Source organism: Salmo salar, chromosome 29 (genome assembly GCF_965601325.2).
Source record: "Salmo salar chromosome 29, fSalSal1, whole genome shotgun sequence".
Taxonomy (NCBI): Eukaryota; Metazoa; Chordata; class Actinopteri; order Salmoniformes; family Salmonidae; genus Salmo; species Salmo salar.
Genome location: NC_138319.1, coordinates 5,137,732 through 5,160,161, shown reverse-complemented (window position 1 = coordinate 5,160,161; position 22,430 = coordinate 5,137,732). Strand labels below are relative to the sequence as shown.

The 22,430-nt window shown below is 42.9% G+C and overlaps 1 protein-coding gene across 4 annotated transcripts in view; it reads left to right on the top strand.

Moving 5' to 3' along the window:
• The window catches only part of LOC106590037 (enhancer of polycomb homolog 1), a 136,628-nt gene that overhangs the window by 19,389 nt on the left and 94,809 nt on the right, over nt 1–22,430 (top strand). The window contains exon 2 of one of the 4 annotated variants that reach the window (XM_045710952.2): nt 865–972. Coding sequence is in view for 1 of the 4 variants with exons in the window: in XM_045710951.2 (XP_045566907.2) it covers nt 14,977–15,129 (153 nt within the window). In the remaining 3 variants the exon portion in view is untranslated. Of the gene's footprint in view, nt 1–344; nt 973–14,644; nt 15,130–22,430 lie in introns of those variants that run through there. The other 3 variants (XM_045710953.2, XM_045710951.2, XM_082970654.1) reach the window with 3 other exon arrangements.

Here is a 22,430-nt window from a genome sequence, read left to right as displayed (position 1 = left end):
ACACAAACTCCCATAAAAATGGAAAATAACACAACCTTGATTCTTGCGATACAGGTATTTGGTATATCACACAAAAATGTAAATTCAAATTAATTTGAATAATTGCCCAGCCCTACATTGCAGTGGGTGGAGTAAGGAGTCACCAGTACTCTGTATTAAACCCGTTGCTCAGCACGAGACACATTTTAAGTTTAAGACTATTGAGTAATTCCAGTAACCTATATTTTATTAAGTGTATTTCTTCAAATACAGCCTACACTGTGTAAACTTTCTAAAGAAATGCTAGTATAATTTGACAAGTTTTATTTATCAATATTTTTTTTCGAAGGTGGTTGCAATACTGGGGAGAAATATTTGTTTTTGATATTCCCAACGTTTAGCATGCCTTTGCAGGGGGGACTCTTTTTAATCTGTTATCGTGCTCCCAAGCATAATATCATACTGCTAGTAGAATGGTAATCGTTGACTGGTTAGTAGCCACATGTGCTGATGCTCTTTCTGGCTACAATTCAATCAAATGTTACTGATCACATACACATATTTAGCAGATGTTATTGCGGGTGTAACAAAATGCTTGTGACTTGAATCTAGCTAGTAACAATGCATCATCTACAGTACTACTCCAAACATGGGTATATCCCTGGGACAACTCTTACCCTACGAGGTCGGAAAACTGCTGGTTTTCTGTTCTACCTGGTGTCCCAGATCCAAACTAGTCCCTGATTTTAGATGGGGAATAATGGGGGGCAGAAGCAGTGGAACTTGCTTTAAGATCCAGATTTTGAATTTGAGGGTATAGGTTTGACGTCCTTTGGAGAACATGTACACAATGACATCAGTTTCTTTTCGGTATCTGCTTTCCAGGCCACTATCCCATTCCCAAATGGATGATAAGCATGGAGTACGTTCTTAGCGTGTGGACTACACACCTACACTCTACAGGCAGGACACCACACCCTCCCATCAGTACAGGTGAGATTTAGCTATATGCATTCATGCAGTGCCTTTCGGAAAGTATCAAACCCCATCCCTTTTCCCACATTCTGTTATCGTGCATCCCCAGCTGTAACATATCTCAGAATCTAGTTTAACGCCGATGTTAAAAACCGATGTCAAAGCTACCGTGCATACCTATATAACGTAGGTACATGATGTAATGACGCCACGTAAAATTTTGCGCAACACAACATTCCTAACCTAGCCCACACAATGTCTGCTGTGTGGATCGAGCAGTCATTTGAAAGAGTAAGAACATTTCAGCGAGACAACTCAAAAGGCGTAATTAACGTCAAGATAATGGAATTCATTGCCCTTGACCGTTCTCTGTCGTGGTCGAGCACCGGTACACATTACCAAGTGCGCTATTTTTCAAATGTTGCCCTACTGGAGTTGCACAGTAATAGCGTCACTGCTATTGGCTTCTCAACATACATACTATGGAACGCCGTTTGGGTCTTTGTGTGTCAAAAGATACAGTAGCACTGTCAAAGCTGTACAAAAAAGTTGGCAAACAAGCAAACCCCGGACACGAACAGTGTGTAAACAATACCGCGTTGGTAATAAAGCATAATTTGTTCGACCACAACTTCTAGGGGAGATAGCTTTAGCTTGGTACATAGCTAGCACCAATACAACCAGCCTGAAAACAATGACCAGTAGAAACTGCAGTCATTTGCTGCTGGTGATTCTCTGATCCACCTCTACGCAGATGACACCATTCTGTATACTTCTGGCCCTTCTTTGGACACTGTTAACAAACCTCCAGACGAGCTTCAATGCCATACAACTCTCCTTCCGTGGCCTCCAACTGCTCTTAAATGCAAGTAAAAGTAAATGCATGCTCTTCAACCGATCGCTGCCCGCCCGTCCAGCATCACTACTCTGGACGGTTCTGACTTAGAATATGTGGACAACTACAAATAACTAGGTGTCTGGCTAGACTGTAAACTCTCCTTCCAGACTCACATAAAGCATCTCCAATCCAAAATCTAGAATCGGCTTCCTATTTCGCAAAACAAAGCCTCCTTCACTCATGCTGCTAAACATACCCTCGTAAAACTGACTATCCTTGACTTCAGCCATGTCATTTACAAAATAGCCTCCAACACTCTTCTCAGCAAATTGGATGCAGTCGACCACAGTGCCATCTGTTTCATCACCAAAGCCCCATATACTACCCACCACTGTGACCTGTATGCTCTCGTTGGCTGGCCCTCGCTTCATATGCATCGCCAGACCTACTGGCATCAGGTCATCTATAAGTCTTTGCTAGGTATAGCCCCGCCTTATCTCAGCTCACTGGTCACCATAGCCAACACCCACTCGTAGCACACGCTCCAGCAGGTATATTTCACTGGTGATCCCCAAAGCCTCCTTTGGCTGCCTTTCCTTCCAGTTCTCTGCTGCCAATGACTGGAACGAATTGCAAAAATCACTGAAGCTGGAGACTCCTATCTCCCTCATTAACTTTAAGCATCAACTGTCAGAGCAGCTTACCGATCACTGCACCTGTACACAGCCCATCTGTAAATAGCCCACCCAACTACCTCATCCCCATATTATTTATTTTGCTCTTTTGCACCCCAGTATCTCGACTTGCACACAGGAGGAAACCTGGCACCATATTGAAATTGAACTTCAGTTCATGAAAATAAATAGCTAGCCAGCTACTTAACCCTGTTGCCCAAAGCTAACGCTATAAGCAGCCACCAAGCTTCATCTGGCTATTAAGGCTCGACCTGACCGGGTTATGTGTTGTGAAGCTAGCCACAATAAGGATTAGGCACAATAGTGGAATTTGCAGTTTGTCTTCAAAATAAAAGTATGTCATTGACAGTCATACAAATAGTAGAATTATGCCATACTTTTATTTTGAAGGCTAACTGCAAAGTCCACTATTGTGGCTCATTCTTATTGTGGCTAGCTTCACATAGATGGGTCCGACCACCATTAATCAAATGAGAACTCTCTTATAAATTAAAGTTATTTTAGATGACACCTGGCTATATAGTTAGCTAGCTAACTGTAGCTAATGAAACATTGTTTTGCTGTGTTCACGGCCGGATGTGATACAGCCTGGATTCGAACCAGGGACTGTTATGCCTCTTGCACTGAGATGCAGTGCCTTAGACCACTGCGTGTGTGTGTGTGTGTGTGTGTGTGTGTGTGTGTCTATTTAACTGTACTAGCAAGCTAAAAAGGCTGCTTAAATTTTAAATATCGGTATCAGGGTTTTTGGCAAGGAAACTATTGGATATCGGTATTGGCCAAAAATGTCACATCGGTGCATCACTAGTTACAGCCTTATTCTAAAATGGATTAAATTACACATTTTCCTCATCAATCTACACACAATACCCCATAATGACAGAGTGAAAACAGGTTTTGAAATCTTTGCTCATTTATCAGGTTAAAAAAATACTGTATTTACGTAGGTTTTCAGCCACCTTTGCTATGAGACTAGAAATTGAGCTCAGGTTCATCCTGTTTCCGTTGATAATCCTTGATGTTTCTACAACTTGATTGGAGTCCACCTGTGGTAAATTCAATGGTTTGGACATGATTTGGAAAGAAACACATCTGTCTATATATAAGGTCCCACAGTTGACTGCATGTCTGAGCAAAAACTAAGCCATGAGGTCGACGGAATTGTCCGTAGAGCTCAGAGACAGGATTGTGTTGAGGCACAGGTCTGGGTAAGGGTACCAAAAAATATCTGAGGCATTTGAAGATCCTCAAGAACACAGTGGACCCCATCATTCTTAAATCGAAGAAGTTTGGAACCACCAAGACTCTTCCTAGAGCTGGTCAACTGGCCAAACTGAGCAATCGGGGGAGGGCCTTGGTCAGGGAGGTGACCAGGAACCCGATGGTCACTCTGACAAAGCTCTAGAATTCCTCTGTGGAGATAGGAGAACCTTCCTGAAGGACAACCATCTCTGCAGCACTCCACCAATGAGGCCTTTATTGTAGAGTGGTGAGACGGAAGCCACTCCTCAGTAAAAGGCATATGACAGCCCACTTGGAGTTTGCCAAAAGGCCCCTAAAGACTCAGACCATGAGAAACAAGATTCTCTGGTCTGATTAAACCAAGATTGAACTCATTGGCCTGAATGCCAAGCGCCACGTCTGGAGGAAACCTGGCACCATCCATACGGTGAACGGTGGTGGCAGCATCATGCTGTGAGTGTTTTTCAGCGACTGGGAGACTAGTCAGGATTGAGGCAAAGATGAATGGAGCAAAGTACAGAGAGTTCCTTGATGAAAACCTGCTCCAGAGCGCTCAGGTCCTCAGACTGGGGCGAGGGTTCATCTTCCAACAGGACAACGACCCAAAGCACACAGCCAAGACGATTCAGGAGTGGCTTCGGGACAAGTGTCTGAATGTCCTTTATTGGCCCAGCCAGAGCCCGGACTTGAACGTGATCAAACATCTCTGGAGAGACCTGAACATAGCTGTGCAGCGACGCTCCCCATCCAACCTGACAGAGCTTGAGAGGATCTGCAGAGACAAACTCTCCAAATAAAGGTGTGCCAAGCTTGTAGCGTCATACCCAAGAAGACTCGAGTCTGTAATTGCTGCCAAAGGTTCTTCAACAAAGTACTGACTAAAGGGTCTCAATACTTCTGTAAATGGGATATCTGTTTTTTATTCTTAATACATTTGCAAAAATATTTAACCTGTTTCTGCTTAGTCATTATGGGATATTGTTTGTAGATTGAGATGTTTAAAAATAAATAAATAAAACATTTTTAGAATAAGGCTAACAATGTGGAAAAAGTCAAGGGGTCTGAATACTTTACGAATGCACTGTATATACTTTGTCGTGACGATATAAACTAATGAATGTGTTCTTGACAAGTATGCCCATACCATCTATTGTCTAATTTGGCGATCTGGTATGCAGGTAACTGTTTTAAAAGCGTTATGATGTGATTGTGTTATCCCCCATCTCCAGTAACGAGAACCATGTAACTATGACACATCCCTACACGATTTCCTGATTTCACAGATGGACCACTTAGAAGTTAAATCATGGGGGAAATTATTTTACCCACTGGTAGAACTAAGGCGTTCACCAAATTGACAAGCGTTTCATCATTTTTATTTCTGGGGGTGGATTATCCCTTTTAAGGAGCAAATATCCACACCTGATTCTATCAATCAGCATAGGCATACATGGTTACCAGCATTAGGTCAGAGAGAGATCGAGGACTCGTCTTTGTATCTGTGCCATTATAGCCTCGATCCTAGATGCTATCTCCATTTGGAAGTAGTACATTTTCTTCCTTGCGATTGGCTGATCTCTCCTGAAGAACCAGTTGGACATGACTCCAACAGGGTCACCAGGAATGATCAGCCAATGAAGTTGGAAGTCCCACGCAGTTGACTAAATTAAAATGGTGGAAGCCCACAATGGCGCTGCCCATGTTAATACAAAATAAAAAAAATATATAACTAACCCAAGATAGACCACAACCTGTTGTTTCCAATGGAAGCAAATGAATCATAGTGACAGGACAAGTAGAGGTGAACAGAGCCAAGAACGAGCTAGCGAGACCCTATTTGCGCGTTCTAGCATGTATTTCAATCAAATTTCAATCAAATGTATTTATAAAGCCCTTCTTACATCAGCTGATGTCACAGAGTGCTGTGTAGAAACCCAGCCTAAAACCCCAAACAGCAAGCAATGCAGGTGTAGAAGCACAGTGGCTAGGAAAAACTCCCTAGAAAGGCCAGAACTTAGAAAGAAACCTAGAGGGGAACCAGACTGAGGGGTGGCCAGTCCTCTTCTGGCTGTGCCGGGTAGAGATTATAACAGAACATGGCCAAGATGTTCAAATGTTCATAGATGACCAGAAGGGTCAAATAATAATCGCAGTGGTTGTTGAGGGTGCAACAGGTCAGCACCTCAGGAGTAAATGTCAGATGGCTTTTAATAGCAGATCATTGAGAGTATCGCTACCGCTCCTAGAGAGTTGAAAACAGCAGGTCTGGGACAGGCAGCATGTCCGGTGAACAGGTCAGGGTTCCATAGCCGCAGGCAGAACAGTTGAAACTGGAGCAGCAGCACCACTAGGTGGACTGGGGACAGCAAAGAGTCATCAGGCCAGGTAGTCCTGAGGCATGGTCCTAGGGCTCAGGTCCTCCGAGAGCGAGAGAATTAGAGAGAGCATACTAAAATTCACACAGGGCACCGGATAAGACAGGAGAAATACTCCAGATATAACAGACTGACCCCAGCCCCCCGACACACAAACTACTGCAGCATAAATTAGCATATTTCCATTTGGAAATGCCTACTCTGAAATGTGCATGCGCACTAACTCGATTTGCGCAAGCACTGTTTCTCAACAATACAATATTTTAGAAACTTTGGCATAGGGTAAAGTAAAAAAAAAATGGCCCACTCTGTTCGTAACAGATTCAAGTTTTGTGGACAGAAAACGGTATTGAAATCAAGTGTTTCATCAATAGGAAAATTAGCATAATGTCTGCCAAAATCTATCTTCTCCCACTGCCTGATAATCGCCTATCATTCACCTTTTATGGTGACAATAACACCCTTTATTTTCTGTATACTTTGGAAGTAGGCCAAGACAGTATAGTATCTAAAGGAAATATCAATGGGGAACATCAAATGTTTTTGGTGATGCATACAGAATATTTTATTTTGCAGGCTACAGCAAATGTCACTGACTTTTTCTGAAAGACAAAAACAATTGCAAATTGTTGTGTACCTGTAAACAGTTTAAATTCATGTTTTGCATTTACTTTTCCCAACCTAAATATGCTGCACTGCCTGTGAATTCTGAAACTTTGTCTACTCAGATTTTTTTTAAACTACAGTAGGCCTTAGTGGTAGCCTTCACACTTCAGTGCAAAAAATCAACTGTCTGTTCACCTGTTTTTAAATTCTACTGTATGTTATAAATAAACCGTGCTCCCTTTCGGCTGCATAGAGAAAAAACTAGAAATGATCATCTACACTTGTAGATGAAGGGAAGGAGACAGGTTAAAGAAGGATTTTTAAGCCTTAAGACAATTGAGACATGGATTGTGTATGTGTGCCATTCAGAGGGTGAATGGGCAAGACAAAATATTGAAGTGCCTTTGAACGGGGTATGGTAGTAAGTGCCAGGCGCACCGGTTTGTGTCAAGAAATGCAACGCTGCTGGGTTTTTCACGCTCAACAGTTTACTGTGTATCAGGAATGGTCCACCACCCAAAGGACATCCAGGCAACTTGACACAATTGTGGGAAGCATTGGAGTCAACATGGGCCAGCATCCCTGTGGAACGCTTGTAAAGTCTTGTAAAGCCTTGTAAAGTCCATGCCCTGGCGAATTGAGGCTGTTCTGAGGGCGAGGGGGCAGGCGCGCAACTCAATATTTGGAAGTTGTTCTTAATGTTTTGTACACTCTTCAAAACCACACAAAGCAAGAGAGCTCATGTGTAGGTGTACTAAACAATCAAAAAGCTATAGTAAGAGTTACTACTATATATGTATACATAGGAGTATGTTTTTGTTTTTTTATGAAAGTTCTATCCAAAGGCACTATTTGCAATGGCTTATATTTATTCATTTTTGTTTTGTTTTTCCTCAAAGTTTTACTTTTTGTGGCCCATTTTAGAATGCAAAGGTAAAACAAATGACCAGGACCACCTCCAGGCTTTTTCACCTGATTTTACTGATTTCCTCATTATAACTGTTGCAATAACCCCAATGCTTTGCAGTACTTAGGTTGTGCCACAAGAGGGCAACATTGACTAACATATAGGTCCCCTAAAATTACAGTACACGGAGTCGTGGTTTGCTTTTCATAGTTGGTTAGCAAATAATTTGGGGGGGGGGGGGGTGTCTATTTGTCCTGTTACACACGAGTGTCAGTAAGACCAAGGAGCTGATCGTGGACTATAGGAGAAAGAGGGGAGCACACCCCCCCCATCCACATCGACGGGGCTGTTGTGAAATAGGTTGAGAGCTTCAAGTTCCTTGGGGTTTACATCACTAAGGATTTAACATGGTCCACACACACCTGCACAGTCAAGAAAAGGGCACGGCAGTGTCTTTTCCCCCTCAGGAGGCTGAAAATATTTATGGACCCTGGGGTCCTCAAAGTTCTACAGCTGCACCATCGAGAGCATCTTGACTGGCCGCATCACTGCTTGGTATGGCAAATGCACCGCCTTTGACTGCAACGCGCTACAGAGGGTGGTGCGGACAGCCAAGTACATCACTGGGGCTGAGCCCCCTGCCATCCAGGACCTCAATATCAGGTGGTGTCAGAGGGCCTGAAAAATTGCAGAAGACTAGCCACCCAAGCCATAGACTGTTCGCTCTGCTACTCTCCGGCAAACAGGTTCTGAGACAGCTTCTACCCCCAAGCCATAGGACTGCTAAATAGTCAGACTGGTGAATAGTCAATTAATGGTACCCGAACTATCTGCACTGACCACACACACACACACACACTACATTGACATATTCACAGACACTACATACACACACGCATACCAACAACACAAACACACATACACACTTTTTACACATCATTTGCAGCTGCTACTCTTTCTTATTTGACTCTTATCTATCCTGATATCTAGTCACTTTACCCTGCCGTCATGTACATATCTATCTCAAATACCTTGTACCTCTGCACATTGATCTGGTACTGGTATTCCCTTTATATAGCTCCATTCTTGTATTTTATTCCTCTTGTAATCATTTTATTTTTAAACTCTGTATTGTTGGGAAGGGCTCTTAAGCAAGCATTTCACGGTAAGGTCTACACCAGTTTTATTAGGCGCATCTGACAAATACAATTACATTTCTTGCCTAACCCAACTTCCCCTGAGACACCCGCAGGGAGTGAGGTCACGGCCAGGGTCATCATTTCTCACTCCAGTCTGCTGCACTTGTATTCAACTACTCAAGTAGCCTATCTAGAGTTTGTGCATCCCTTGTAACATATAGAAACTTTTTGGTTTGTTTTACAGTTAAAACTTGTTGGTGACAGGGGGCAGTATTCAGAAATTCAGATGACTACATGCCCAAATTAAACTGCCTGCTTCTTGGGCCCAGAAGGTAGGATATGCATAGTATTAGTAGATTTGGATAGAAAACACTCTGAAGTTTCTAAAAATGTTTGAATGATGTCTGTGAGTATAACAGAACTCATATGGCAGGTAAAAAAAACTGAGAAAAAATCCAACCCAGAAGTGACATGTAGTTCTATCTAATCCCTGTTCAAACTACAGTGTCTGTGGGGTTAGTTTGCACTTCCTAAGGCTTCCATTGGCTGTCAACAGCCTTTAGAAACTTGTTTCATCCGTCTGTTACTGGGCAGAGAATAGGAGCTCAGTCAATCAGTGGACTGCCTGGGACCAGTGAGTTGTTAATGCGCAGGCACGTTAGCGCGCCTCCTTTTTTTCCTGGAATGAATACGCTATTGTCCGGTTGGAATATTATCAACGTTTTATGTTAAAAATACCCTAAGGTTTGATTGTAAACATCGTTTGACATGTTTCTAAGAATGGTAATGGAACCATTTGACTTTTCGTTTCTGGTTCTGCGCTCTCGCGTTATGCCTTTGGATTAGTGACTTGAACGCGCAAACAAAACAGAGGTATTTGGACATAAATATGGAGTATTTCGAACAAAAAGAACATTTCTTGTGGGAGTCCTGGGAGTGCATTCCGACGAAGATCAGCAAAGGTAAGGGAAGGTTTATAATACTAATTCTGAGTTTAGTTGTCTCCAGAACTTGGCGGGTAACTGTATAGCTTGCTTTGATGGCTGAGCTCTGTACTCAGAATATTGAAAAAAGCTATTTTAAAATCTGACACAGCGGTTGCATTAAGGAGTAGTATATCTATAATTCTTTCAATAACTGTTGTAAAGTTTATCAACGTTTATGAGTATTTTTGTAATTGATGTGCTCATTCACCGAGGGTTTTGGTGGGAATACATTTTCTGAACATCACGCGCCAATGTAAAATACTATTTTTGGATATAAATAGGAACTTTATCGAACAAAACATACATGTATTGTGTAACATTGAGTTCTGGGAGTGTGATCTGATGAAGATCATCAAATGTTAGTGATTAATTTTAGCTGTATTTCTGGTTTTTGTGACGCCTCTCCTTGCTTGGAAAATGGCTGTGGTTTTTCTTGTCAAGGTGATGTCCTAACATAATCTAATGTTTTGCTTTCGCCGTAAAGCCTTTTTGAAATCGGACACTGTGGTTAGATTAAGGAGAATCTTATCTTTAAAATGGTGTATAATACTTGTATGTTTGAGAAATTTGGATTATGAGATTTTTGTTGTTTTGAATTTGCCGCCCTGCTATTTCACTGGCTGTACCGCGGGTGGGACGCTAGCATCCCACGTAGCCCATACTAGTTAAAATGAGTTACACTACATGACCAAGTATGTGGACCCTTGCTCGTCGAACAACTCATTCAAAAATCATGGGCGTTTAATATGGGGTTGGACCCCCTTTTGCTGCTATAACAGTCTCCACTCTTCTGGGAAGGCTTTCCACTAGATGTTGGGACATTTGCTGTGGTGACTAACTTCCGTTAGCATTAGTGAGGTTGTGCACTGATGTCGGGTGATTTGGTCTGGCTTGCGTCGGCGTTCCAAATTATCCCAAAGGTGTAAGATAAAGTTGAGGTCAGGGCTCTGTGTAGGCAAGTTCTTTCACACCGATCTTGACAAACCATTTCTATATGGACCTCACTTTGTGCACAGGGGCATCGTCATGCTGAATCAGGAAAGGGCTTGCCATAAAGTTGTAAGCACAGAATCGCCTAGATAGAATGTCATTGTATGCTGTAGCGTTAAGATTTCCCTTCACTAGAACTAAGGGGCCAAGCCCGAACTATATAAAAAAAACGACCCAGACCATTTTTCCTCCTCCACCAAACTTTACAGTTGGCACTATGCACTGGGGCAGGTACCGTTCTCTTGGCAATCGCCAAACCCAGATTTGGCTGTCAGACTGCCAGATGGTGAGCGTGATTTATCACTCCAGAGAATGTGTTTCCACTGCTCCAGAGTCCAATGGCAGCAAGCTTTACACCACACCAGCCAACTCTTGGAATTGGGAATGGTGATCTTAGGCTTGTGTGCGGCTGCTCAGTCATGGAAACCAAGTTTGTGAAACTGACGACAAACAGGTATTTTGCTGACGTTGCTTCCAGAGGCAGTTTGCAACTCTGTAGTGACTGTTGCAACCGAGGACAGACTATTTTTTTTTTACACACTTCAGCGGTCCCGGTCTGTGAGCTTGTGTGGCCTACCACTTCGCGGCTAAGCCGTTGTTGCTCCTAGACATTTCCACTTCACAATAACAGCACTTACAGTTGACCAGGGCAGCTCTAGCAGCGCAGAAATTTGATGAACTGACTTGATAGCCAGACTGGCTATTTGTTAAGTCTGACCATAATTCTATCCTCCTGATAACTGCTTACAAGCAAAAAATTCAGGCAAGAAGCACCAGTGACTCAATCAATAAAAAAGTGGTCAGATGAAAAGCAACAGGACTGTTTTGCTAGCACAGACTGGAATATGTTCCGGGATTCTTCCGATGGCATTGAGGAGTACATCACATCAGACACAGGCTTCATCAATATGTGCGTCGACAATGTCATCCCCACAGAGACTGTACGTAAATACCCCAACCAGAAGCCATGGATTACATCCAACATCCGCACTGAGCTAAAGGCTCGAGCTGCTGCTTTCAAGGAGCGGGACTCTAACCCGGAAGCTTATAAGCAATCCTGCGATGCCCTCCGACAAACCATCGAACAGGCAAAGCATCAATACAGGACTAAGATCAAATCATACTACACCGGCTCCGACGGATGTGTCAGGGCTTGCAAACTATTACAGACTACAAAGGGAAGCACAGCTGAGAGCTGCCCAGTGACACGAGCCTACCAGACGAGCTAAATCACTTCGATGCTCGCTTCGAGGCAAGTAACACTGAAACATGCATGAGAGCATCAGCTGTTCCGGATGACTGTGATCACGCTCTCCGTAGCCAATGTGAGTAAGACCTATAAACAGGTCAACATTTACAAGGCCGCAGGGCCAGATGGATTATCAGGATGTGTACTGCAAGCATGCGCTGACCAACTGGCAAGTGTCTAAACTGATATTTTCAACCTGTCCGAGTCTGTAAAACCAACATGTTTTAAGCAGACCACCATAGTGCCTGTGCCCAAGAACACTAAGGTAACCTGCCTAAATGACTACCGACCTGTAGCACTCACGTCTGTAGCCATGAAATGCTTTGAAAGGCTGGTCATGGCTCACATCAACACCCTTATCCCAGAAACCCAAGACCCACTCCAACTTGCATACCGCCCTAACAGATCCACAGATGATGCAATCTCTATTGCACTCAACACTGCCCTTTCACACCTGGATAAAATAAACACCTATGTGAGAATGCTATTCATTGACAACAGCTCAGCGTTCAACACCATAGTGCCCTCAAAGCTCATCACTAAGCAAAGGACCCTGGGACTGAACACCTCCCCCTGCGACTGGATCCTGGACTTCCTGATGGGCCGCCCCCAGGTGGTAAGGGTAGGCAACAACACATCTGCCACGCTGATCCTCAACAAAGGGGCCCCTCAGGGGTGTGTGCGCTCAGGCCCCTCCTGTACTCCCTGTTCACTCATGACTGCATAGCCAGGCACGACTCAAACACCATCATTAAGTTTGCTGATGACACAACAGTGGTAGGCCTGATCACTGACAACGATGAGACAGCCTATAGGGAGGTCAGTGAACTGGCATTGTGCCAGGACAACAACCTCTCCCTCAATGTGAGCAAGACGAAGGAGCTGATCGTGGACTACAGGAAAAGGCGGGGCAGAACAGGCTCCCATTAACATTGACGGGGCTGTAGTGGAGCAGGTTGAGAGCTTCAATTTCTTGGTGTCCACATCACCAACAAACTATCATGGTCCAAACATACCAAGACAGTCATGAAGAGGGCACAACAAAACCTATTTCCCCTCAGGAGACTGGAAAGATTTGGCATGGGTCCCCAGATCCTCAAAGTTCTACAGCTGCACCATTGAGAGCATCCTGACTGGTTGCATCACCGCCTGGTATGGCAACTGCTCGGCATCTGACCGTATGGCGCTACAGAGGGTAGTGCGTACGGCCCAGTACATCACTGGGGCCAAGGTTCCTGCCATCCAGGACCTAGATAATAGGCAGTGTCAGAGGAATGCCCATAAAATTGTCAGACTCCAGTCACCCAAGTTATAGACTGTTTTCTCTGCTACCGCATGGCAAATCGCCACCGGACAATTTACTTTGACCCCCCCCCAACTTGCCTGTACCCCCGCACACTGACTCGGTTCCTGTGCTCCCTGTGTATAGCCTCGTTATTCTTATTGTGTTACTTTTTACTTCAGTCTACTTGGTAAATATTTTCTTCTTCTTGAACTGCACTGTTGGTTAAGGGCTTGTAAGTAAGCATTTCAGGGTAAAGTCTACATTTGTTGTATTCGGTGCATGTGACAAATAGTTTGATTTGACAGGGAACGGTTGATTGTCAAGGGCAATGAATTCCATTATCTTGCCGTTAATGGATTTCGCCTTTTGAGTTGTCTCGCTGAAATGTTCTTACTCTTTGAAATGACTGCTCGACTTGTTGACTGCTCGATCCACACAGCAGACATTGGTCTAGGTTAGGAATGCTGTGGCACGTGTAGCGCTATATTTTTTTGTGGCGTCATTACGTCATGCACCTACGTTATGTAGGTATGCATGTCAGCTTTGACATCGGTATTGCACAACGTTGTTAAACTAGACATCGGGCCGATGTTGGCATTTTTAGCTAATATCATACGATTCTGATGTGCTTGCCGATGTATCGGGCATCCCTTGTGGGAACTCCTTCAAGACTGTTGGAAAAGCATTCAATGTGAAGCTGGTTGATAGGATGCCAAGAATGTGCAAAGCTGTCATCAAGGCAAAGGGTGGCTACTTTGAAGAATCTTTAATATAAAATATATTTTGATTTGTTTAACACGTTTTTGGTTACTACATGAGTCCATATGTGTTATTTCCTAGTTTTGATGTCTTCACTTTTATTCTGCAATGTAGTAAAAATAAAGAAATACCCTTGAATGAGTAGGTGTGTCCAAACTTTTGACTGCTATGGTGTATTGCATTTTTTTTTCCTCATACATTTTTTGTGCAAAATATTCAGCATCACTGCAGGGCTATCTGTCTCTGTACTGTTGAATTAAAAAGTACATTAGTACTGCAAGTGATTTCGTTCGCCGGTATCACACACTGGTTTGCAGCTGCCTATCCAAATATGTGAATATTAGTCCGTTTCTATGGAGGGAGCGTGAGTACTCTCCTTTCACCAGGTTTCCACTAGTTACCACAGCCACAAAGTCCAAATTGACTATTGTAAAAGTTCATGAAAACAAATCGTTTTTTGGTCATAATTTAAGTTTAGGGGTATGGTTTTAGTTCTTAAAATCACCTTCTAAGAAGAAATTGTAGAAATAGGCGGGGTTTGACTTTCTGGCTGTGGTAACTAGTGACAACCCTTCCCCCAGTGTTCCAGCCCCTCGGGGCTCCGCGAGCACGCATGCGCGCGATACCGTAAGGGAATGGCTGTTGTGTGATCGGGGGTTGGGCCGCCAGGAGCGAAGGGACAGCTGCAAGAATTTTTAATGTCCGCCATGTTGGCTATGGCGTATTGAACCAGGGAGGAAGAGCGGAGCCTCGGAAAAAAAGAGACCGACAGTAATCGACCAAAATCCGGGCCTTCCCGGCTCCTGTTCGCATCGCCGTGTACCTGCCCTGCTACCAAGCGAACGGTTGACTTCTGATCAACATCACCGATCCATCCATGAGAACTCAAACCAGTACTGCTGTGAACATTATTAGATCGATAGCTTTATGCTGCATCTTACATGATAAAAAATGAGTAAATTGTCGTTTCGGGCACGGGCGCTGGACGCTACCAAGCTTCTACCCGTTTTCCGCTGCGAGGACTTGCCTGACCTGCACGAATATGCCTCTATCAATCGGGCAGTGCCGCAAATGCCAACTGGGATGGAGAAAGAGGAGGAATCGGTATGTTTTATTATCGCTGTCAGATTCATATTTGAGATGTTTGCACTATGTTCACAATATGGGGGTCGCCCCTATCTTGCCTGCGCAAGTTTGCACAAAATGGCGGCCGTGTCGGTTTTCTGTGAAGTGTAAATTGCGACGAAATGTGCGTGTAACACCGACATTTTGCCGTCAACATTATCCAAGCCGTGTATTGTTTCGAATTTAGGTTAGTAATCCGTGTTGTATCCACTTATTTCACTTGGATTTACATTGGATAGCACAAAGGGGTCACGTGATTCTTTTCACAGCCGCCATTTTGTTTACGTTGTCTTTGCCAAAAACACAGTTGGGGATGGGCTTTGAAGTGGTTCCCTTACCACGAACAAATACCAGGGGGAGACACTGAGTCGACATGTCTTTCTTATGCATGTTTTGAATGGGCTACACATTTGGACAGATCGGTAAAACAACCATCACACGCACGACGCTGTGCGACTGGCACTACTAGTCAATAATTGTAAACAGAAACGTGCATGTCTTTTGCATGAAGCAAACTCTAAGGCGCTGATACCTCTTGCCAGACTGCACAGGCTATTTTCTAATACATAAGTGTGCACAAAAGCTATTCTTAGCCAAGTGTCTCAAATTGACAGGAACATTGAGTCTGTTGGAATGTATACCATAGTCAAATTCTTTCAAGCTTGGACTACAACTGACAGAAAATATGCAATTTAGAAGCCAGTCCAGGTATTCATAAAGTACCTCAGAGTAGGAGGCTGTAGTAAACTAGCTATGGAAGTAAAGAGTACCTGCCTAAGGGTAATGAAGCACATGATCTCCTGAATGTAATATAGCAGATCTGAGTACTGATGTGGTGTGCATATTTTTTGCCTGTCGGGGCGTGACGCAAAACATTCCAGTTCTGGGTTATAAATCCAAAATTAACCTAGTGGTCAATTTTGAACATTGTGGTATGATGATTGGCAATGTCTCTCTTAACTAGAGCATCAGAGGGGGCCTCCCTCTGAACGCAGCGGGAGGGATGGGGGAGCAGTAGTGCAGTTAAATTAACTACCAGAAGAATAAACCAGCCCCTCTCCCTTCCTGTGCTCTCTGTTATGTAACCTCCTGGAGTGACAGAGACTGTTTTACTACAGTGGCTCAAGTGATATGCAGCATGGCTGTCTGACCCTCATCTACCCCAGTGGGAACTGGATGGAAAACCTGCACTGCTCTCTTTATAGTGATGGAAAACCTGGACTGTGCTCTTTATAGTGCTTTACTTGTGTCTTACTGCACATCGGGTTAGTGGTCCAGAAGTTTTGTGATATTTGGGATGCAGTCTTGGGGCTGGTTCACTGGGGCAGACTCAATGGATGATCTGCTAGCTAGCTTTCCCTGACCAGGTTGTTTTAAATCTGGAAAGCAAAGCTCTGTGGCTGGCCGCCTATAGTGAAACCATATAGGAATCAACAGCATGCATATTTTATACATCTCAATGTTTTATGCAGTTTTTATGGAATGTTGGATGTATTGTTTCCCCTCATGCTTGCTCTAGGACTGGGGTAGGCAACCCTATTTTTGATTTAACAGATTTGCAAGACCAGGTGTGTTGAATTTTAGGCATTCAATGAACTGATCAATTAGCTCAGTTGGGCAGGTGTTGTCCCTAGTTTGAACAAAATCATGTAGCACTGCAGGAACAGGGTTGCTTACCCCTCTAAGAAATAGAAGACTGTTTGGCTTGACCTATGTCTTTTTCCTTGACTGTCCTCTAGCTTCATTAAGTCCAAATTGATTATTCTTGTCTTGGTGGATTTGTCTTTGCACAATTAAGCTACTTGGTTACTGAATGGACTGTGCCTAACCTGTTTGAGATCTTGGATTTGTTTGATACTTTGTACGACGGGTGAGCGCTAGGCCAGGGGTTCTCAAAGTGGGATCCATGAAGGTACTGTAGTGGGTCCGCAGCCAGATCACAAAATATATATTTTTTTAACTGATTAAACATATTTTGGCCAAAGGATCCTTAGAATAAGTTAAGCGTGTAATACAAAACAATGTGATATTATTAATCTACAACAGGGATGGGCTACTCCAGTCCTCGGGGGCCTGATTGGTGTAACCCTTTGCCCCAGCTAACACACACTTCAGTAATCAACTAATCATCTTCTGTTTAGAATGCAGTTTAATCAGCTGTCTTTTTCTATGGATGGGGGAGAAAACGGCACAGCTCCAGCCCTCGGACTAGTTTCCCATCCCTGATCTACAATTGATCTTGTTAACCCTGCACAACATGGGCCTGGGAGGCTCACAGGAATATATTTTTATGGACAGTTCTCCACTTTTTAACTCTATTTCTTGTGTTCCCCCAAAATGTTTTTTTTTTTTTACTTAAATGTACTGTAATTTAAAGTAACTGTCCAGTCAATCTCACTTTTAAAGTTAATATTCTTTTAACTCATACCCAAATAATGTTGACACATTCTATACCTGTATTTGTGGCCAAAGCATAAATTGTAGGAAATGAACTTCAAAACTGCAACATTCTCTCCAATGCCAAGAGGCGGGCCTTAAATGTTCCTTCACGGGATCCGAGACTAAAACTCTTCATGCTATTTCTCTCACTCAAGTTGTTTTGAGGGCGTTCCTGATGACTTTGCTGTAACAGAAAGGGGTTCCCGGCCCAAAAAGGTTTGAGAATGCATGCGCTAAGCTGTGTCCCATGTAGTGAACAATTTCCAACCCCTGCCTGCCTCGCCCAGTTTGAGTTTTGTAATCCTTCAAGAGGAACATGAGTCAGACTGAGCCAGTGTTTCATAATCTTCCACACTGACAATACACCACCTAGCCTAATAGCTAACATCCCTGCTGAAACAGTACAGTACACCTAGCTAATGTCCCTGCTGAAATGTTGACATATGCTGCATGATTTGAGTGCAGTGCTGTTGCATCTGTTACTTTACTAGAATTTACTATACACACTAGGCGGCTACTTAAATCTGTCAATCAAAACAGAATCTGCACTAAGGCCGTAATTATAAAACCTACTTGAATACTGAACTCGGTCTTGAACAGGCCTGTGACGACCATTTTAATTTAATTGAACGTAAGAGAAAATTGGCCTGCTTCTACCTTTGATTACACAACTCTTACCTTTAGCGGATGCCATTGTCTGACTGAACAGATTGGCTATGAGTCAGTTATTCCCTGTATGCCTCGCCCAGTTTGGGGCGGCAGGTAGCCTAGTGGTTAGAACGTTGGGCTTATAACTGAAAGGTTGCAAGATCGAATCCCTGAGCTGACAAGGTAAAAATCTGTCATTCTGCCCCTGAACAAAGCAGCTAACCCACTGTTCCTAGACCGTCATTGAAAACAATAATTTGTTCTTACTGACTTGCCTAGTAAAATAAAAATATCAGGGCTGCCCAACCCTTTTCCTGGAGATCTACAGTTCTGTAGGTTTTCAGTCAACCCTAAATTAACACACCTGATTCTACTAATTAGCTGCTCAAGACCGAAACTAGCTCAATCAGCGATGCTAAATTACGGTTCGACTGAAACGTAGATCTCCAGGAAGAGGGTTGAGCAGCCCTTTTATTTCTTTCATCACATTCCTAGTGGGTCAGAAGTTTACATGCTCTCAATTAGTATTTGGTAGCACTGCCTTTAAATTGTTTAACTTGGGTCAAATGTTTTGGATAGCCTTCCACAAGCTTCCCACAATAAGAATTTTGACCTATTCCTGACAGAGCTGGTGTAACTGAGTCAGGTTTGTAGGCCTCCTTGCTCGTACATGCTTTTTCAGTTCTGTCCACAAATTTTCTATAGGATTGAGGTCAGGGCTTTGTGATGGCCACTCCAATAGCTTGACTTTGTTGTCCTTAACCTGTTGGGTCTAGGGGGCAGCATTTGCACGTCTGGATAAAAAAAATGTACCCGATTTAATCTGGTTACTAATCCTACCCAGTAACTAGAATATGCATATTCTTATTATATATGGATAGAAAACACTCTAAAGTTTCCAAAACTGTTTGAATGGTGTCTGTGAGTATAACAGAACTCATTTGGCAGGCAAAACCCTGAGACATTTTCTGACAGGAAGTGGATACCTGATGTGTTGTATTGACTTTAAACCTATCCCATTGAAAAACACAGGGGTTTAGGAATATTTTGGCACTTCCTATTGCTTCCACTAGATGTCACCAGCCTTTACAAAGTGTTTTGAGTCTTCTGGAGGGAGATCTGACCGAACAAGAGCCATGGAACGATGATGGCCCATTAGACACCTTGCGCGCGAGTTCATCTTGGGTACCCTCGTTCCAATACGTTATAAAAGAGTATGCATTCGTCCACCTTGAATATTATTCATGTTCTGGTTAAAAAAGGCCCTAATGATTTATGCTATACAACGTTTGACATGTTTGAACGAACGTAAATATATTTTTTCCCCTCGTTCATGACGAGAAGTCCGGCTGGCTTAGATCATGTGCTAACAAGACGGAGATTTTTGGACATAAATGATGAGCTTTTTTGAACAAAACTACATTCGTTATGGACCTGTGATACCTGGAAGTGACATCTGATGAAGAGAATCAAAGGTAATGGATTATTTACATAGTATTTTCGATTTTAGATCTCCCCAACATGACGTCTAGTCTGTATCGCAACGCGTATTTTTCTGGGCGCAGTGCTCAGATTATTGCAAAGTGTGATTTCCCAGTAAGGTTATTTTTAAATCTGGCAAGTTGATTGCGTTCAAGAGATGTAAATCTATAATTCTTTAAATGACAATATAATATTTTACCAATGTTTTCTAATTTTAATTATTTAATTTCTTACGCTTACTTGACTGCCGGTTATTGGAGGGAAACGATTTCCTCAACATCAATGCCATAGTAAAACGCTGTTTTTGGATATAAATATGAACTTGATAGAACTAAAAATGCATGCATTGTCTAACATAATGTCCTAGGAGTGTCATCTGATGGAGATTGTAAAAGGTTAGTGCATCATTTTAGCTGGTTTTATGGTTTTGGTGACCCTGTCTTTGACTTGACAAAACATTACACACAACTCTTGTAAATGTACTGTCCTAACATACTCTAAATTTATGCTTTCGCCGTAAAACCTTTTTGAAATCGTAAAACGTGGTTAGATTAAGGAGATGTTTATCTTTCAAATGGTGTAACATAGTTGTATTTTTGAAAAATTTGAATTTTGACATTTATTTGGATTCAAATTTGCCGCTCTTGAAATGCACCTGCTGTTGATGGAGTGCACCACGGGTGGCACGCTAGCGTCCCACCTAGCCCCAAGAGGTTAAGCCATTTTGTCACAACTTTTGAAGTATGCTTGGGGTCATTGTCCATTTGGAAGACCCATTTGTGACCAAGCTTTACCTTCCTGACTGATGTCTTGAGATGCTGCTTCAATATATCCACATCATTTTCCTGCCTGATGATGCCATCTATTTTGTGAAGTGCACCAGACCCTCCTGCAGCAAAGCACCCCCACAACATGATGCTGCCACCGCGTGCTTCACGGTTGGGATGGTGTTCTTCGGCTTACAAGCCTCCCCCTTTTTCCTCCAAACATAATGATGGTCATTATGGCCAAACAGTTCTATTTTTGTTTCATCAGACCAGAGGACATTTCTCCAAAAAGTACGATCTTTGTCCCCATGTGCAGTTGCAAACCGTACTCTGGCTTTTTTTATAGCGGTTTTGGAGCAGTGTCTTCTTCCTTGCTGAGCGGCCTTTCAGGATATAGGACTCGTTTTACTGTGGATATAGATACTTTTGTACCCGTTTTCTCCAGCATCTTCACAAGATCATTTGCTGTTCTGGGATTGATTTTCACATTTCTCACAAGTACGTTCATCTCTAGGAGACAGAACACATCTCCTTCCTGAGCGGAATGACCGCTGTGGTCCCATGGCATTTATACTTGCATACTATTGTTTGTACAGATGAACGTGGTACCTTCAGGCGTTTGGAAAATGCACCCAAGGATGAACCAGACTTGTGGTCTACATTTTTTTTTGCTGATTTCTTTTGATTTTCCCATGATGTTAAGCAAAGAGGCACTGAGTTTGAAGGTAGGCCTTGAAATACATCCACAGGTACACCTCCAATTGACTCAAATGATGTCAATTAGCCTATCAGAAGCTTCTAAAGCCATGACATAATTTTCAGGAATTTTCCAAGCTGTGTAAAGGCACAGTCAACTTAGTGTATGTAAACTTCTGACCCACTGGAATTGTGATACAGTGAATTATAAGTGAAATAATCTGTCTGTAAACAATTGTTGGAAAAACTTCTTGTGTCATGCACAAAGTAATGTCCTAATCGACTTGCTGAAACTATAGTTTGTTAACAAGAACTTTGTGGAGTGGTTGAAAAAATGAGTTTTAATGACTCCAACCTAAGTGTATGTAAACTTCTGTCTTCAACTGTATATAGTACACCTATTTTGACTTGGGCCCAGGCAATCAGCTTGTCTAATGAACACCTGCTGGAGGCCACTTTTTTTTTATTGGTGTCCTGTTCCTCGGGGGAACATTAAATTGAGGGAAATGCATGTCCCTGTGAAAATAGGCTGCACAACTTTCCCACCTGTATTTCTGTTTTAGCCTAGGTGTCCTAGCTGTGTGTATCAGGTAGTCTAATGGTATCAGATGTTTCTGCTCTTGACATTGTCATGCCAAAACATGGAGTTGGCATTGATTGAAAAGGAATTGGCATGATGGCACAAATACTAGCACTGAGGCAAGTAAGCTGATGCTTGTAGCAAGGTTTCTGTATCATGGATTTTCATAACATCAGGGTGCTTTTCTGTTTATCACCCACACTACATGTTGCACCTGCCTTAGCTAATGCTGCTAGGCCATAAGAAGGTAGGCTACCTGAGCTATGGATAAGCTAGATGAATGATCTAATGTACGGTCTTTCTCCCTGCTGTGACTATTTTGTTCATTGATTGTTTCATTCATAGACATCCTTTCACTACCATGTGCGTACACATTAGTAGAGGAAGGTCCCCAACTTCACTAAGCTCAGTCTAGCAGCTGTGAGTAATTTTGCTATCGTCAGGTCAGCTGTGATTCAGGTTAGTGGGTCGCTGCCTGGCATTCTCCAGAGGAGCGTGCAAAAGAGTCTTATTCAGGCCTGCTTCCAATTGGTTCCTTATGCAAGTTTTCACCCTGCCTGGAGTTCAGCGGTGTGTGTGAGTTGCCTTAGGCCTAATGGGTGTAATGGGGGCCATGCTGAGACCTTCAAAAACGGCTCTTTGAGAGTTTAATTCTTTATTTACTTTAT